The sequence below is a fragment of the Passer montanus genome, unplaced genomic scaffold (genome assembly GCF_014805655.1).
Source record: "Passer montanus isolate IOZ18808 unplaced genomic scaffold, ASM1480565v1 scaffold209, whole genome shotgun sequence".
Lineage (NCBI taxonomy): Eukaryota > Metazoa > Chordata > Aves > Passeriformes > Passeridae > Passer > Passer montanus.
In genome coordinates, this window is record NW_024366692.1 from 24,484 (window position 1) to 40,813 (window position 16,330).

Consider the following 16,330-nt stretch of genomic DNA (forward strand, 5'->3'; position numbering starts at 1 on the left):
ATCCCTGGAATTCCGAGCGGGTGAGGAACACTTTGGGATTCTTCCCCCGCCTCGCTGATCCCAGAATCTCTTAGGGTCTTCAACCTTTTATTTATCCATAAAAAAAAAAAAAAAAGGCAAAAAAGGGAATGCGAGCGTTCCCTCACTTCCAGCATTCCATGGGGCGTTCCAGGGGGATCCGGGGCGGAGCCAGAGCCTCTGGATTTAGGGCTTGGGGGCTTTGAGGACCAGGGAGTCGTGGCAGGCCACGGCGATGCCCCCGATGAGGTTCAGGAACTCCTGGAAATCCAGCTGCCCGTCGCTGTTCATGTCCAGCTTCTTCATCATCCTGTCCACCACGCCCGGGTCCTTCTGGTTCTGGGAAAAAAAACGGGAATTGGTGCCTGGAATGAGGGGGAGTTCCCTGCCCAGGCAGGGAGGGGAGCTCAGGGAATCCTGGAATGGCTTGGGATGGAATGGAAAATCCTTGAACAGCCACGTTCGGTGATGTTCCCACAATCCCATCCCGCTCCAAGCCCCATCCCAGGGCTGGGGCCACCTGGATCATCCCATCCCATCCCATCCCATCCCATCCCATCCCATCCCATCCCATCCCATCCCATCCCATCCCATCCCATCCCATCCCATCCCATCCCATCCCATCCCATCCCATCCCATCCCATCCCATCCCATCCCATCCCATCCCATCCCATCCCATCCCATCCCACTGATCCGATCACAGCCCATTGATCCCATCCCAGCTGATTGATCCCATTGTTCCCATTGATTCTATCTCATTGATCCCATCCCAATCCCATGGATCCCATCCTAATCCCATTGATCCCATCCCAACCCATGGATCCCATCCTGTCCCATCGATCCCATCCCATTCCATTGACCCCATCCCAATCTCAAGGATCCCATCCCATGGATCCCATTGATCCAATCCCAGCCCATGGATCCCACTGATCCCCATCCCATCCCATCCCATCCCATCCCATCCCAAGGATCCCATTGATCCTATCCCCACCCCATTCCATGTATCCCATTGAACCAATCCCATCAATCCCATGGATCCCATCCCATCGATCCCATCCCAGCAATCCCATGGATCCCATCCCATCGATCCCATCCCATTCCATTGACCCCATCCCAATCTCAAGGATCCCATCCCATTGATCCGATCCCAGCCCATGGATCCCACTGATCCTATCCCCAGCCCATTCCATGGATCCCATTGAACCAATCCCATCAATCCCACGGATCCCATCGCCATTGATCCTATCCCCACTCCATTCCATGGATCCCATTGAACCAATCCCATCAATCCCACGGATCCCATCCCATGGATCCCATCCCATGGATCCCATCCCATCCCAAGGATGCCATTGATCCTATCCCCACTCCATTCCATGGATCCCATTGAACCAATCCCATGGGTCCCATTGATCCCACCCCATCCCATCAATCCCATAGATCCCATCCCATGGATCCCATCCCATCAATCCCATAGATCCCATCCCATGGATCCCATCCCATCAATCCCATGGATCCCATCCCATGGATCCCATCCCATGGATCCCATCCCATGGATCCCATCCCATGGATCCCATCCCATGGATCCCATCCCATCAATCCCACGGATCCCATCCCACGGATCCCATCCCGCGGATCCCATCCCGCGGATCCCAGGACCCCCCGTTCCGGACCTTGGTGAAGGCGGCCAGCTCGGTGTCCATGAAGGCGCGGAATTCCCGCTTGGAGAGGGTGCAGGCGTCGCCCTCGCGGCCGGCGTAGCGCTGGAACACGGCCAGCAGCGACTCGATGCAGCGCTCCGTCTCCGTGGGCTGGGACACAAATCCCGGGATTTGGGGTCGGGGGGGGCTGGGGAACCCCCTCTGCCCGCCCCGGCTGTGCCGGGGCCAATCCCGGAATTTTTGGGAGCAGGGAGAGGCCCCCTGTGCCCGCCCATTCCAGGAGCAATGCCAGTTTTTGGGATGAGGGAAGGGCTGGAGGAGCCTCCTCTGCCCATTCCAGGTGTGCCAGGGGCAATCCTGGATTTTTTGGGATTGAAGGAAGGACTGGAGGAGCCTCCTCTGCCCATTCCAGGAGAGATTCCAGGTTTTTTGGGAGCAGGGAATGGCCCTCTCTACCCATTCCAGGAGCCATCACCGTTTTTTCGGGATGAGTGGAGGGCTGGAGGAGCCTCCTCTGCCCATTCCAGGTGTGCCAAGGAGCAATCCCCATTTTTTTGGGATGAGGGAAGGGCTGGAGGAGCCTCCTCTGCCCATTCCAGGTGTGCCAAGGAGCAATCCCCATTTTTTTGGGATGAGGGAAGGGCTGGAGGAGCCTCCTCTGCCCATTCCAGGTGTGCCAAGGAGCAATCCCCATTTTTTTGGGATGAGGGAAGGGCTGGAGGAGCCTCCTCTGCCCATTCCAGGTGTGCCAAGGAGCAATCCCCATTTTTTTGGGATGAGGGAAGGGCTGGAGGAGCCTCCTCTGCCCATTCCAGGTGTGCCAAGGAGCAATCCCCATTTTTTTGGGATGAGGGAAGGGCTGGAGGAGCCTCCTCTGCCCATTCCAGGTGTGCCAAGGAGCAATCCCCATTTTTTTGGGATGAGGGAAGGGCTGGAGGAGCCTCCTCTGCCCATTCCAGGTGTGCCAAGGAGCAATCCCCATTTTTTTGGGGATGAGGGAAGGGCTGGAGGAGCCTCCTCTGCCCATTCCAGGTGTGCCAAGGAGCAATCCCCATTTTTTTGGGGATGAGGGAAGGGCTGGAGGAGCCTCCTGTGCCCATTCCAGGAGCGATTCCAGGTTTTTTGGGAGCAGGGAAAGGCCCTCTCTACCCATTCCAGGAGCAATCCCGGATTTTTTGGGATGCGGGAAGGGCTGGAGGAGCCTCCTCTGCCCATTCCAGGTGTGCCAGGGGCAATCCTGGATTTTTTGGGATTGAAGGAAGGACTGGAGGAGCCTCCTCTGCCCATTCCAGGAGAGATTCCAGGTTTTTTGGGAGCAGGGAATGGCCCTCTCTACCCATTCCAGGAGCCATCACCGTTTTTTCGGGATGAGTGGAGGGCTGGAGGAGCCTCCTCTGCCCATTCCAGGAGCGATTCCAGGTTTTTTGGGAGCAGGGAATGGCCCCCTCTACCCATTCCAGGAGCAATCCCAGTTTTTTTCAGGATGCGGGAAGGGCTGGAGGAGCCTCCTGTGCCCATTCCAGGTGTGCCAAGGGGCAATCCCGATTTTTTTGGGAGCAGGGAAGCACCTCCTGTGCCCACCCCAGCTTTTCCAAGAGCAATCCCGGCTTCTGCGGGATGCGGGAAGGGCTCAGCCGGACCCGTTCCGCCGCATTTTCCCAGGATTTCGCTCCCTGGCAGCGGGACGGGCCCGCAGCGGGAGCGGCTCCTGGAAAATGCCCCGGGGAGGTGGCGGATCCGGCGGGGCGGTGCCAAGGGCCGGGCTGGCTCCGGCCTTCGGCTGAGGCCGAGTTTTGGGAGAAAATCCCGTTCTTTCCCTGTTTCCCCCATTGCTCCCCACCTCACCCCGGGTTTTCCCTGTTTTTCACCAATTTTCCCTGTTTTCCACCGTTTTTTCCCTGTTTTCCCGCGGGTTTTTTCCTGTTTTTCCAAGTTTTTTTGCCATTTTCCTCCCGGTTTCTGCCCTGTTTTTTCCCCCGTTTCCTTCCCATTTTCCGCCCGTTTTTCACCTGTTTCCCCCCTCCCTTTTTTTCCCCTTTTTCCCCTGTTTTTCCCCCATTTTTCCGTTTCCTCCCCCTGTTCTTTCCTTCCCTTGGGACCACGCCCTATCCCCTCCCACTGCGGTTTTGGGGCGTTTCGCAGGAAAATCTCCTTTTCCCTCGCTCCCGATTCATTTCCCTCCCCAAACTCCCGGGAATCCCTCACCATGGCTGGGATACGCGGCTGCTCCGCTCCGGTTTGGAGTTGTAGGATCGGGAAGAAAGCTCGGGGAAAGTTCCAGAGCCCCGCCCGGCCTGAGTCAGCTTGGACACGTTGGGCAATTTTCGTTTCCAGTGGCAACCGGCTCCTCCCGCGGTCCTGGAATGTGCCCGGCCCGGTTTGGGGCTTTGCGGGCATTCCCAAATCCTGCCCCATCCCGGTTTGCTGCTTGGGGTATCCCTGGAGTCGTCCTCGGGCATGGGAGTGGGGGGAAATCCCAAAAATCTTAACGGGGAGGTTGGGGAAAAAGGGGGGAAATTTCCTCCAAAAAGTCTTCTGGGAGAGCCTGGAGCAGGAAAAGGGAAAATCCCAAAATATTCAGGGGAGAGCCAGAGAAGGGTTAAAAACCAGGGATCAGGATGAGTTTTGGGATCCCAGGAATTCCTCCAGAACTTGGGAGAGTTTCCCTTTTCCCTCAATTTCCTGCCCCCAAACTCCCATTTTTCCCGAATATTGGTGTTTTCCCCAATCCACCTCTCCCAAAGGGAATTTTCCCGAGCTGGGATCTCCCTTTGGGATTTCCCTCCCCCTCAGAACCCCCTGGTGACATCGCGGGAGGGGGGCAGGTGACATTTCCCTGTGCCAGGGCCGATCCCGGGGATTTGGGATGTTCAGTTCCCAGAGGCTCCGGGATGGAGACGCCGCCATCTGTGCGGCCACATGGCTGGCACATGTCCCTGGCATTGCCACCAAGATCTGGCAGCTGTGTCACCGCCCCTGGCACTGTCACCGAGCTGTGTCACTGCCCCTGGCATTGCCACCGAGTCCTGCCAGTGTCACTGTCCCTGTCCCTGTCCCGTTCCTGTCCCTGTCCTGTTCCTGTTCCTGTCCCCATCACTGAGCTCTGTCAGAGTCACGTAGCTGTGTTCCTGTTTCTGTCCCTGTCCCTGTCCCTGTCCCTGTTCCTGTTCCTGTTCCTGTCCCTGTTTCTGTCTCTGTTCCTGTCCCTGTTCCTGTCCCTGTCCTGTTCCTGTTCCTGTCCCTGTCCTGTCCCCAGTTGGGGACAGCACAGGGACGGAGCCTTGGGAGAGCCCCTGGAGCGGGATGTGGGAATGGGGATTGGGTGGGATATGGGATTAGGAGGAGTTTCCTGTCCCTCTCCTGTTCCTGTCCCTGTGCTGTCCCCAGTTGGGGACAGCACAGGGACAGAGCCCTGGGAGAGCCCCTGGAGCCTGGAGCGGGATGTGGGAATGGGGATTGGGTGGGATATGGGATTAGGAGGAGTTTGGGGGCTGAACTGGGAATGCCTGACCTGAACTGGGAATGTGTCACCTGAGCTGGGAATGCCTGATTCCAACTGGGAATGCCTGACCCAAACTGGGAATGCCTGATTCCAACTGGGAATGCCTGATCCCAGCTGGCCCCCCACTCCCAGCCCTCCAGAAAGTGACGCTCAGAGCTGCTGCAGGAATCAGCCGTTTATTCCCATTTTCCATGCGATAAAAAGGAAGGAAAAGGAAAAGGAGGAGAAGGAGAATCCCCCACCCACCACCAGCACCCTGTGGCTCCAAACCCCGGGGGCCTGGAGCTGGAATTCTGCTGGAATCGAGGCTAAAAAGGTGATTTTTTTTTCCCCCAGCCTCGAGGACTTCCAGGCCCCAAAATCAGGAATTTCTTAAAGTTTAACGGCAGAAGCTGAGAGCAGCCCAGCCCTGTGCCTGCGGGGATCTGAAGTGACACCCCAGGGTGCAAAAGAGGACAGAGGGACCAAAGAACTCCAATTAAAGCTGAAAAGTGATTAAATATGGAGAGACACACCCGGCAGGGAGGCAGGAACTCCCAATCCAGGGGGGATCTCGCTTCCTGCTGAGGATTCATTCCAGGGAAAAGCCCCCACACCCCACTGGACACCCCAGGATCCTTTTGAGTCCATCACTGCTGGGCCACCACATCCCGAGCTGGCAATGGGGGGCAGAAGTGACCCTCAAAAGGACCTGGAGAGGCTCCAGGGAGAGGCGGATTCCCCTCAGGATGTCTTGGATTCATCTCTGGGGCGGCTCAGGGCCTCCTGCGGGGGCTCCTGGCCCTGCTTGGTGCCACCTTCCCGAGAAAGCTGGGAATTGCCGGGTTCCCGGGGGCTCCTCTTGCTGGGTTCCTCCTCAGGAGCCTCCTGACCCTCCTGGATTCCCTCTCCACGGGTCTCTCCGGGGTCTCTCCGCTCCGCATCCCGGCATTCCGGGGGGATGCAGCTCTTGGCCTCGCTGTCCTCGCGCTCTCTCCGCTGGCAGCCGGATCCGGGCTCCCGTGGGACCTTCTGGGGCTCCTCACCCTGGGGCTGATCCTGCTCCACCTCAGGGATCTCGGGGCGCCTCCGGATCTCCTTGGATTTCACCCGCTCGCCTTTCACAGCCTCCGGCTCAGCGGAATCCCGGAGGGCTCCGTCCTTCACCTCTTTTCCGGATCTTTCCCGGGGCTCATCCAGACCCTCGCGGTTTTCCTGGCGTTTGGATGTCGGTGCCTCGGGGTGGCCCCGGCGGTCGCTTGGTGGCCGTGGGGACACGGAGCAGGTCCGGACGCGCACGGGCTGGCCCTGCTGGCCGGGCTGGCGGCACACGATCTCGTAGGTGGCGGCCTTGGGGTCCTCCAGGTTCTGGATCACGTGCACCAAGTAGGCGACGGTCTGAGGCTCCACGGGCTCGGGGAGCAGCCGGACCTCGGGCCGGACATCGGGGTCAGCGGGGCGGTACCGGACCCTGAGGTCACTGACGGGCACCTCCTGTCCTGGGGGGCAGAGATCGCCGGTGTCCACATCCAGGGTCTGGTACCGGCACTGGCCCTGCTCCAGCTCCTCCTCATCTTCTTCCTCCAGGACCTCCAGCCTGATCTCATCACGTGCCTCCCTCTGGTCAGTGATGGTCACTTCTGCCTCCCTGTCCCGTGTCCGGCGGCTGCGGCGCTCAGAGCCCTCCAGCTCCCGTTCACGGTTGATTCTCCTCTCCCTCGCGGCCTCTTCCCTCTCTCTGACCCGGGAGATTCTCCTCTCTGGTTCTGCTTCCTCCTCATGCTCACGGGGACGTTCTGTCCTTCTCAGCTCCTCACCTCGTTCCCGGATCTCACGGCGCACTTCAACATCGGCTTCTACTGAGATCTCTCTTCTCCTGTCATACACTTCTTGTTCCCTCCTGGCATCATCTTCAGCCTCACGAATGTCACGCTCTCGTCTCTCCCGTGTCTCTCTCTCTTCTCCTGTCATACACATCTTGTTCTCTCCGTCTCTCATCTTCAGCCTCACGAATGTCACGCTCTCGTCTGTCGCGTGTCTCTCTCCGGCTGACTCTGGCCACTTCTTCCTCCCTTTCCCGTGTGCGGCGCTCAGAGCCCTCCAGCTCCAGCTCCCGTTGCCGATCAATTCTCCGCTCTCTCACGGCCTCTTCCCTCTCTCTGACCCGGGAGATTCTCCTCTCTGGTTCTGCTTCCTCCTCACGCTCACAGGGACGTTCCCTCCTTCTCAGCTCCTCTCGTGGTTCCTGTTCCCGGATCTCTCGGCGCACTCTGATGTCGGCTTCTGCTGCTGCCACTGAGATCTCTCTCTCCCTCTCGTACCTCACTGGTTCTCTTTGTCTCCTGTCATCATCTTCAGTCTCACGAATGTCTCGCTCTCGTCTGTCCCGTGCCTCTCTCCGGCCAATGACAGCCACTTCTTCCTCCCTTTCCCGTGTCCGGCGCTCAGAGCCCTCCAGCTCCCATTGCCGATCGATTCTCCTCTCCCTGACGGCCTCTTCCCTCTCTCTGACCTGGGAGATTCTCCTCTCTGGTTCTGCTTCCTCCTCATCCTCACAGGGGCGTTCTCTCCGTCGCAGCTCCTCACCTCGTTCCCGGATCTCTCGGCGCACTTCAACATCGGCTTCTGCTGCTGCCACTGAGATCTCTCTCCCCCTTTCAAACCTCACTGATTCTCGCTCTCTGCTTCCATCATCATGAATCTCACGAATGTCAATGTCGCGCTCTCGTCTCTCCCGTGTCTCTCCCCGGCTGACTCTGGCCACTTCTTCCCTTTCCCGTGTCCGGCGCCCAGACACCTCCAGCTCCCGTTCTTGGTTGATTCTCCTCTCCCTCAGGGGCTCTTCCCTGTCTCTTCTGGGGCAAATTCTTCTGTCTTCTCCACCCTCACGGGGACGTTCCCTCCTTCTCAGCTCCTCACCTCGTTCCCGGATCTCACGGCGCACTTTGATGTTGGCTTCTGCTTCTGCTACTGAGATCTCTCTCTCCCTCTTGTACCTCTCTGACTCTCTTTGTCTTCTTGCATCAGCTTCAATTTCACGAATGTCACGAATTTCCTGCCTCTCCCGTGTCTCTCTCCGGCCGATTGTGGCCACTTCATCCTCCCTGTCCCGCGTCCGGCGCTCAGACACCTCCAGCTCTTGTTCACGGTTGATTCTCCTCTCCCTAACAGCCTCTTCCCTCTCTCTAACCCGGGAAATTCTCCTCTGTGGTTCTGCTTCCTCCTCATCCTCACAGGGACGCTCTCTCCTTCTCAGCTCCTCACCTCGTTCCCGGATCTCACGGCGCACTTTGACATCGGCTTCTGCTGCTGCCACTGAGATCTCTCTCTCCCTTTCGTACCTCACTGTTTCTCTCTGTCTCCTTCCATCATTTTCAATCTCACGAATGTCACGCTCTCGTCTCTCCTGTGTGCGCAGCTCAGACACGTCCACCTCCAGTTCCCGTTCCTGATCCACCCTCCTCTCTCTCATTCTCCCTTTTCTTCTGGGGTCATCTCTTTCTTCCCTCTCCTGCTCCTCCCGGATCTCCCTTTCTCTTTCCACAGATTCCAGCTCTCGTTCCTGCTTTGTTCTCCGTCCGTAGCCACGTTCCTCGGGCTCTGCTCTCCCACATTGCCCGAGGTCGATCTCTAACGGTTCCTCCAGGTATGACTGGTGTGGCCGCCTGGACTCCGGACATTCCAGCTCAGCCGCCCGGCAGCTTCTCCCTTCCAGCTCTCTTTGTTCCAGCTCACGCCGGCGGTGGCGGCTCCTCTCTTCCCGGAGCAATTCAGGTTCCCGTGGCCGATTGTCACCTTCTCCATCTGCTCCTCGTGGCCGCTGGGTTCTTTCATCACGCCCTGGCTCCTGGCGGCTCCACCGGTCCGGCCGTGGTTGTGGTTCTCGGCGTTGCCTGCCCATCCTCACGTCTGCCAGCTCTTCCTCCCGGAGCCCCTCCCGGTCTCTCCTGTCTCCCTCCTGTCTGTCTGGCTCCGGGGGCTGCCGCCTTCTCCGGCTCTCCCGCTGCTCGCGCGGCTCCTGGCTCCGTTCCCGGTATTCCCGAGGGATCGGCTCCCCGCGTGGTTCCACATCCTTCCTGCTCCGCGTGCCACCTTCCTGCTGATCCCTCCTTGTTTCCTCTGAGATTTCCACCTCCCCAACCCTGAGGTCTCCTTGCAGCTCAGCTTCACGATTCCTCTCCCAGGTTTGTTCCTCCTCCTGGAGCTGCCGGCGGCTCCCTCTGCTCCTGAATTCTGGCTCCCGGAGGGATTTTCCTCCGGTCGGGAGCTTTGTCCTCTGCACCAGGAACGGGGCCCTTGGCTGGAACCAGAAGCAGCACTTGGCCACGCGGAACACCAGGAGGAGGAACTCGTTAAAGTCGATGTCCCCGTCCCCATCCCACTCCAGGAACTGCAGGATCTTCTCGATGGTCTGAGGGTCATGTGGCTTCTGCAGGGAAAAAACACGGGCGGGAGAAAAAGGGATTTTTGTCTTTCTGCTCCTTGTGGGAGAAATGCAAAAATGGGAAGAGCTGCAGGAATTCTCCTTTCATCTTTCATAATGTCACTTTTAGGGCTCATCTCCAGCTGTGGGAATTCATTTCCCAAAATTCGCCCTGGATCCCCCTTTCCTCCAGGCTGAGCCCCCCCAGCTCCCTCAGGGTTCTCCATTCCCTTCCCCGGCACAGAGGAACCCAACCTTTGGTGGAACCCTCCCCGTTCCCTTTCCAGAGGAGATTTTGCCGTTCCCACATCCCAGCCCTTCCCCGCAGCGCTCACCACCAGGGAATCTGCGAATTCCCTCTGGATGAGCTCCCTCATCCTCCTGCGGCTGAGCCCGGAGCCGTCCCCATCTCCCCGGGCGTGCTGCTGGAAGACGCCGACGATGGTGGCGATGCTGTCCAAGAACGGGGACATCCTGCAGATCCGAGCAAGCCTGCAAGGGACAGGAGCAGACCTGGGGCTGGGGGATCCTCTTGGGAAGAGGAAGGAGAATTCCTGACTCTGCATTCCCTGCTGGGAACACATTCCAGGGTTTTAGTGGGATGGGGAGTGGCCTCTGGCTTCGCCACTGACGCGTTTGGGTGACGTTGGAGCGGGAATGGTGACGGGGATGCGGTGATGGGCAGGGACCCGGTGGTGCTGACTCAAGCGGTGCCCCCAGATCCTGCCCTGTGGGGTTATCCCATGGAATATTTCCTTGGAATAAACCCTAAATAGAACCAGTCCAACCCCTCTGCTGTCCGGGGAGGTCTCTAAGGTCTCCACGGAACTTCTCCTCGCCAGGTGAACCCCTCCAGCTCTCCCAACCTTCACCCAGCCCTTGGAGCATCTCCATGGCCTCATTCCAGGACCTCTTGGTGTTTCCCAAGATCTATCCCCATGATCCCGGTGAGAGGAGCTTTAACCCAACCCAAGACAAGATCTGGGGCAGAGACCTCAAAAGCTGCGTCTGGAAACCTCCAAAGCTTCCTCCTTCCCTCCTTCCTCCCTTGTGGGATCCCCAAGCCTCCTATCGGGAACCTCCGTGCCCGATCTGATCCCGGGGAGCTGTGCCGTGCCCGATTCCCGCCTCCGGAACGTGCCCGGGCACACGAGCACTCCCTGCCCCATGGAAACGCCGGAATTTCCATGGAGAAGGGGCCACTGCTCCAGCTGGGAGCTGACCCAAAGAAGTCCCCGAACTTCTCCCATATTCCCTTCCCTCAAGGACAACCCAACCCAACAATTCCAACAAGGAGAAACCCCTTGACATTCCCAAAAAACGCCGGGAACGACTCTCCCGTCCACCATGAATCCCGGAGAAACACCAAAATTCCCAACAAAGGGAATATTCCCGGCAAAGGGAACATTCCCGAGGGAGCCACTCACCCAAGTCACCGGCGGGATCGAGTGGGATTCCTGGGAAGCCGTGCGGAGCGAGGAGAGGACGGGGCTGCTTTTATAGGGTCCCCGTTGGGGTTGGAGAGGAGCCACCCTTCGTGGACGTTGTCCTGATTCATCCTGGGCCAAGCCCAGTCCCAAACGGGTTATTTGACTTTATCAACCCTTCCCTATCATTTTCGCCCCGAAATAGCAGCGGCTCTTCAGGCCGGTTCCGCCTAATCCTGGAAAATCCTGGCTGTAAAATCCTTTTATGGTCGCGTTTCGGATTTTTTGGGGAAATCTGGAAGGGCTCCAGAGCGTAAACGGAGGAGGGTGGATTTTAGTGTAAATATTTGTGTTATGGGTGGGAGTTTATGTCTTTAACGCCTGCAAAACCACATGAAAATAGGAATTAATATTTAAATTAAATTAATTAAATTAATTAAATTAATTAAATTAAATTAAAAGAAAATTTAAGTGCTGATGGCAGCAGAGCTCAGGATGAGCAGATGAGGGACAATCAAGATCTTTATGACCTACGCAATTGGTCTCACAATTCCAGAGGGGATTTTTGTCTCTTTTTTGTGCATTTCCTTTGGAATTTCAAGCCTGAGGTCACGGGGGTTTGGATCAGGAAAAGGGAAGAAGATTTCAGCCCTAAAATCTGGGTGAGATGCCCCAAATCCTCTTGATTTTGGCTTGTGGGACACCCCTGTAGAGTTTTATTCTTATTTTTACTTCTCATTAATGAGTATTTGGCGCATTATCCAATATAAAAAATAAACCAAGCACAGCCATTTTTAAAAGATTAAATGATTTTTTAAACGGATTTTTGAACAAGGAAATTGTAATCAATTGATGACTTTTCATTGAGAAAAATAATGATAAAACTTCTAATATTAATTGGACTATTTTAATTTCAACTTGCTCGAATTTAATTAAAACAAAAAGTAGAAACCTTTGCTGAGAGGTCGATTAATGCTGAATTTCCTCTGGCTGCCCTCGGGCCGCAATTACCTCACAATCTCCTTATTTTTTAATTTAATCTTCGAACGGCAAATTAATTAACTCTTCCTTTATTCCCCAGGAACTCTCCCAGCACTTGGAGGAAATCTGGAAAATTCCAGAGCCTGGATTTGGGGTTTGGAGGGGGGACGAGGTGACGGGGACATCACGGGGGCCACCTCAGAGCAGGAACTCGTCCCGCAGCCTCGCCCGTGGCTCACCCTGGGTGTAGGAGCCCAATTAATTAACGCTGGCTAATTAATAACCTCGGGGACACTCAGCCCAGGGATTTGTCCCCAACGTTCATTTTTGGGCTTTTTTTTTTCCTGGATTAAATTACCCTGGTGCAAATTAGGCCCCGCCTGGGCGATAATGACACCCTTGGGACGCTGTAATTTTGGGGTGGATTTTGGGGTGATTATGCAAATGAGGGGGGGTTTAGTGGCCTGTAACTGTCTGGAATCCCCACCCCAGGGGCTGGGGCCGCGCGGGAGCCTCGGGAATCCGCCTTGGAAAAGGTTCCTGGCCTTGGGAGCGCTTTCCTGGGATTTGGTGACATTCCCAGGATGAGGCAACGAGGCTCCAGGCACGTCCTGGCAGTGCTGAACCCCCTTTTCCTGCTGGGTTTTCCCCAAAAATGCTTCTCCTGGCCCACTGTGGCAGAATCCACCCCGTTCCTTGGGCTGGATCCGAAGGATTTGGGCAGGAGGGTCAGGAAGGGGATTCTCCCCCTCTGCTCGGCTCCGGTGGGATCCCACTGGGAATTCTGTGCTGGGTTCTGGTGTCACCCACCATGGGCAGAATCCACCCCGTTCCTTGGGCAGGAGGGTCAGGAAGGGGATTCTCCCCCTCTGCTCGGCTCCGGTGGGATCCCACTGGGAATTCTGTGCTGGGTTCTGGTGTCCCCAACAGGAAAGGGACCTGGAATTGTTGGAGCGAGTCCAGAGGAGGCCATGAAGTGGATCCAGGCTGGGAATGTTGGGAATGTTGAGCCTGCAGAGACCCCGGAGCCCCTCCAGGATCTGCAGGGAAGCCGGAGAGGGAATTTTCCTCAGGAATTGCAGGGACAGGACAGAGGGAATGGGGTCATGGGGACAGGAGGGGAATTTGGGTGGGATTTTGGGTAGGAATTGTTCCCTATGAGGGTCCCAGGTGATTCCATGGATTTCCCATCCCCGGAAGTGTTCAAGGCCAGGTTGGAACAACCTGGGATAGGGGAAGGTCCCTGCCCATAGAACTGGGGTGGGATTTTTTGGGATTTAAGGTTCCTTTCCACCCCAAACCATTCCAGAATTCCCTGGGCCAGTTTGGATGGGATTTTAGGGATAAATCCTTCCCTGGCTCAGATATTCCATGAATTCCCCATCCCTGGAAGTGTCCAGGGCCAGGCTGGACCCACCTGGGACTGTGGAATTTGTCCCACCTGGGTTCGGGGTGTCCTGGGACACTTTTCCAGCCGGGATGTGGACGAGCAGTGGGATGAGGTCAGCGGGGCTCATTCCGGGACTCCTCACCCCGCCGCTCATCCTGTTTGTCCCCGTCCCCATCTGTCACCTGTCCCCAATCAGCGCCATCGGGGCCCGGCCGAGGTCCCCACACCTCGTCTGAGGTCGGTGACACGCAGGGCACGGAGCCCTCGGTGCCACCTCCGACGTCACCTCCGAGACGGCCCCGAATCCCACAGCGGCCTCAGCGCTGAATCAGAAATCCCAAACCAGAAACCACCCCCACCCCACGGGGGTTTGGGGTTCCGAGCGCGCCGCTCTCGGAGTTCCCCGGATCGGGCCCAGAGTGTGGAATTTTGGGATGAGTTCTGGGGGATCTCAGCTGTGGACATGCCAGGGGAGGGTTGGGAATTCTGCGTATCCCATCCAAACCAGCACAGGGAATCCATCTTTTATAGGATCGGGATTCCGGCCTGGGAATTCCAGGGGACACTGAAACGCCCCTCACCCAATTCCTCCATCTTAATTTGCTTTTTTCTCATTAATGAGGATTTTCTCTGGAATGAATTCCTGGCCTCTCCCATGGACACCCCCGGCAGGAATTGAGCAGGAATTGGGCAGGAACTGGACAGGAACTGGGCAGGAAAGGCTATTTTGGTAAATTTGGTGATTTTGGATATTTTTACCCCACCAGGGTTGGGGTTCAGGCGGTGCCGGAGCCACGCCCGGGGCTCAGAACGGGTTTGGTGAGAGGGGTGGGGAGGGAGGGGAAACAAAAGGAGAGGAATGAGGATGTTGGGATGGGAACTGGGGCTGGTCCGGGGGGCTGGAGCGGGGCCAGGGCTGGGAACGGGGCTGGAGCAGCTGGAAAAGGGAACGGAGAACCCTGAGGGAGCTGATCCCGGAGAAAAGGGGGATCCAGGGGGAATTTGGGATCTGCCGGGGGGATTTGGGGTCTGATCCCAGGGAATGGGACAGGATGAGAGGGAACGGCCTCGAGCTGTGCCAGGGGAGGCTCAGGGTGGGAAATTGGGGGAAATTCCTGCTGGAAAAGGGAAAAGGCCTTGGAAGGGGCTCGGGGAGGGTTGGATCCCCACTCCTGGAGGTGTCCAAGGAATTCCTGGAGATTCCTCGGGATGACCAAGGGGGGATGAGACACAGCTTGGACTCGGTGATCCTGGAGCTCTTTCCCTGGGTGTTCCTGGATGATCCTGGAATTCTCCTGGATCCGGCAGCGAGCGGCGAAATCTTCTCCCACAGTGCCACCAAGTGGCTCCGGGAGCGGGACTGGGATCCCCTGGAATGGCCCCCGCGCGGATTTGGGATGGGGACACGCGGGGAAACTGAGGCACGCGGAGAGAAAAGGGCTGGAAGGAGGGTTGGATCCCCACTCCTGGAGGTGTCCAAGGAATTCCTGGAGATTCCTCGGGGTGACCAAGGGGGGATGGGACACAGCTTGGACTCGCTGATCCTGGAGCTCTTTCCCTGGGTGTTCCTGGATGATCCTGGAATTCTCCTGGATCCGGCAGCGAGCGGCGAAATCTTCTCCCACAGTGCCACCAAGTGGCTCCGGGAGCGGGACTGGGATCCCCTGGAATGGCCCCCGCGCGGATTTGGGATGGGGACACGCGGGGAAACTGAGGCACGCGGAGAGAAAAGGGCTGGAACTCCTCGCGCTGCTCCCACTGCCGGGCTGGGAGCCACTGGGAGGACTGGGAGTCCCCTAAACGGCTCAGGAAGGTTGATTTTATATATTTTTATATTTTATATGTTTATATATTTTTATATTTTATATATATTGTTTTATTTTATTTTACTTTTTATTTCAATTATCATTGCAGCTTTTATCCCTCTTTTTGAAGGTTTTATCCATATTATTACAGCTTTTATCCGTGTTTTTCCACTTTTTTCCCACGTTATCCCCTTCCCATCATTCCTTTGCCGTTTCTTCCCATTTCTTTCCCTCCTCCCCTACTGAGAGCTGTGGGGAATTCGCCCCAAATTCCAGCCTTTTTTCCCTCTTTTTGCCTCGTCCCCAAGCAGATTCCTAAACCTTCCCATTCCACAGGGATTTCCATCGCCACATCTGCATGATTAAATTATTGGAATCAAATCCTTCCTTTCCCCTGAGCTCTTCCCGCTGTCCCTAATCCCTGGTGACGTTAAGAAGTGTCAGAAATTCCCCTAATCCTGCTTTTTTCCCCATGTTAATGAGGATATTTTTATTGTTCCTGCCGGGATAATTGGATTCCAGAGCTCCCCTTGAATTCTCCGGATTTGAATAATCCCACAATTCAAACCAGGGATTCATATCCCAGATCCTTCCCTTGCTTTGAGACACTTTTAATAAATCCAACAATCATTAATAATAATTAAGGAGGAATTAATTAAACCCTTTCCATGCCTTCTGAGCCCCGAACTCACAAATATCTTGGATTTTCCTGTTTCCTTTCCCGATCCTCCTGCTGAGGGTGGGATTTTTCTGTGATCCCTTTTGCTCATTTTCCCATTCCTTGGCATGTTTTAATCCCATTTTTTGGGATCTTTTCACCCAATTCCTCAGGATGTTTTAATCTCATTTTCCAGGATATTTTCATCCCATTCCTTGGGATTTTTTAATCTATTTTTCAAGATGTTTTCACCCAATTCCTTAGGATGCTTTCACCCAATTCCCCAGCTGGAATTCCTTCCATCTTCATCCCGGATTTCCCAAAAATTAAGGATTCCACTCTCTTGCTTTTAAATCCTGATGATTCTTTTTTAATTTGGGAGCAGATGTATCACAGCGGCTCAGAAAAAGCTGGAATCTCTCCCTATTCCATGAAAATCGGGATGGCCCTGGATGAAGCTGCTGGGGCAGGGAGGAGGGAGCAGCTCTG

General features: G+C 56.1%; 2 protein-coding genes across 2 annotated transcripts; both read right to left on the reverse strand.

Moving 5' to 3' along the window:
* Nucleotides 1–68: 68 nt before the first annotated feature.
* Nucleotides 69–4,106, reverse strand: LOC120501872 (protein S100-A11-like). The gene is made up of 3 exons (XM_039708647.1): nucleotides 3,882–4,106; nucleotides 1,689–1,826; nucleotides 69–357 (listed from the first exon to the last, which is right to left on the reverse strand). The coding sequence occupies exons 1-3, from the start codon at nucleotides 4,089–4,091 to the stop codon at nucleotides 205–207; spliced, it is 501 nt and encodes a 166-aa protein (XP_039564581.1). The 5' UTR covers nucleotides 4,092–4,106; the 3' UTR covers nucleotides 69–204.
* Nucleotides 4,107–5,351: 1,245 nt separating this feature from the next.
* On the reverse strand, nucleotides 5,352–10,681 carry LOC120501873 (trichohyalin-like). The gene is given in 3 exon segments (XM_039708648.1): nucleotides 5,352–7,111; nucleotides 7,113–9,586; nucleotides 9,916–10,681. Coding segments are annotated over 3 exon segments (3,822 nt in total). The 5' UTR covers nucleotides 10,054–10,681; the 3' UTR covers nucleotides 5,352–5,901.
* Nucleotides 10,682–16,330: the final 5,649 nt, after the last annotated feature.

Excerpts from the sequence above, each read along its gene's own strand:
- LOC120501872 (XM_039708647.1), bottom strand. The coding sequence starts at position 4,091 with ATGGGGCAGGATTTGGGAATGCCCGCAAAGCCCCAAACCGGGCCGGGC. Across the intron at positions 1,827-3,881 it reads AGCCGCGTATCCCAGCCATG|CCCACGGAGACGGAGCGCTG; the intron begins GTGAGGGATTCC and ends TTTGTGTCCCAG. Across the intron at positions 358-1,688 it reads AGCTGGCCGCCTTCACCAAG|AACCAGAAGGACCCGGGCGT; the intron begins GTCCGGAACGGG and ends TTTTTTTCCCAG.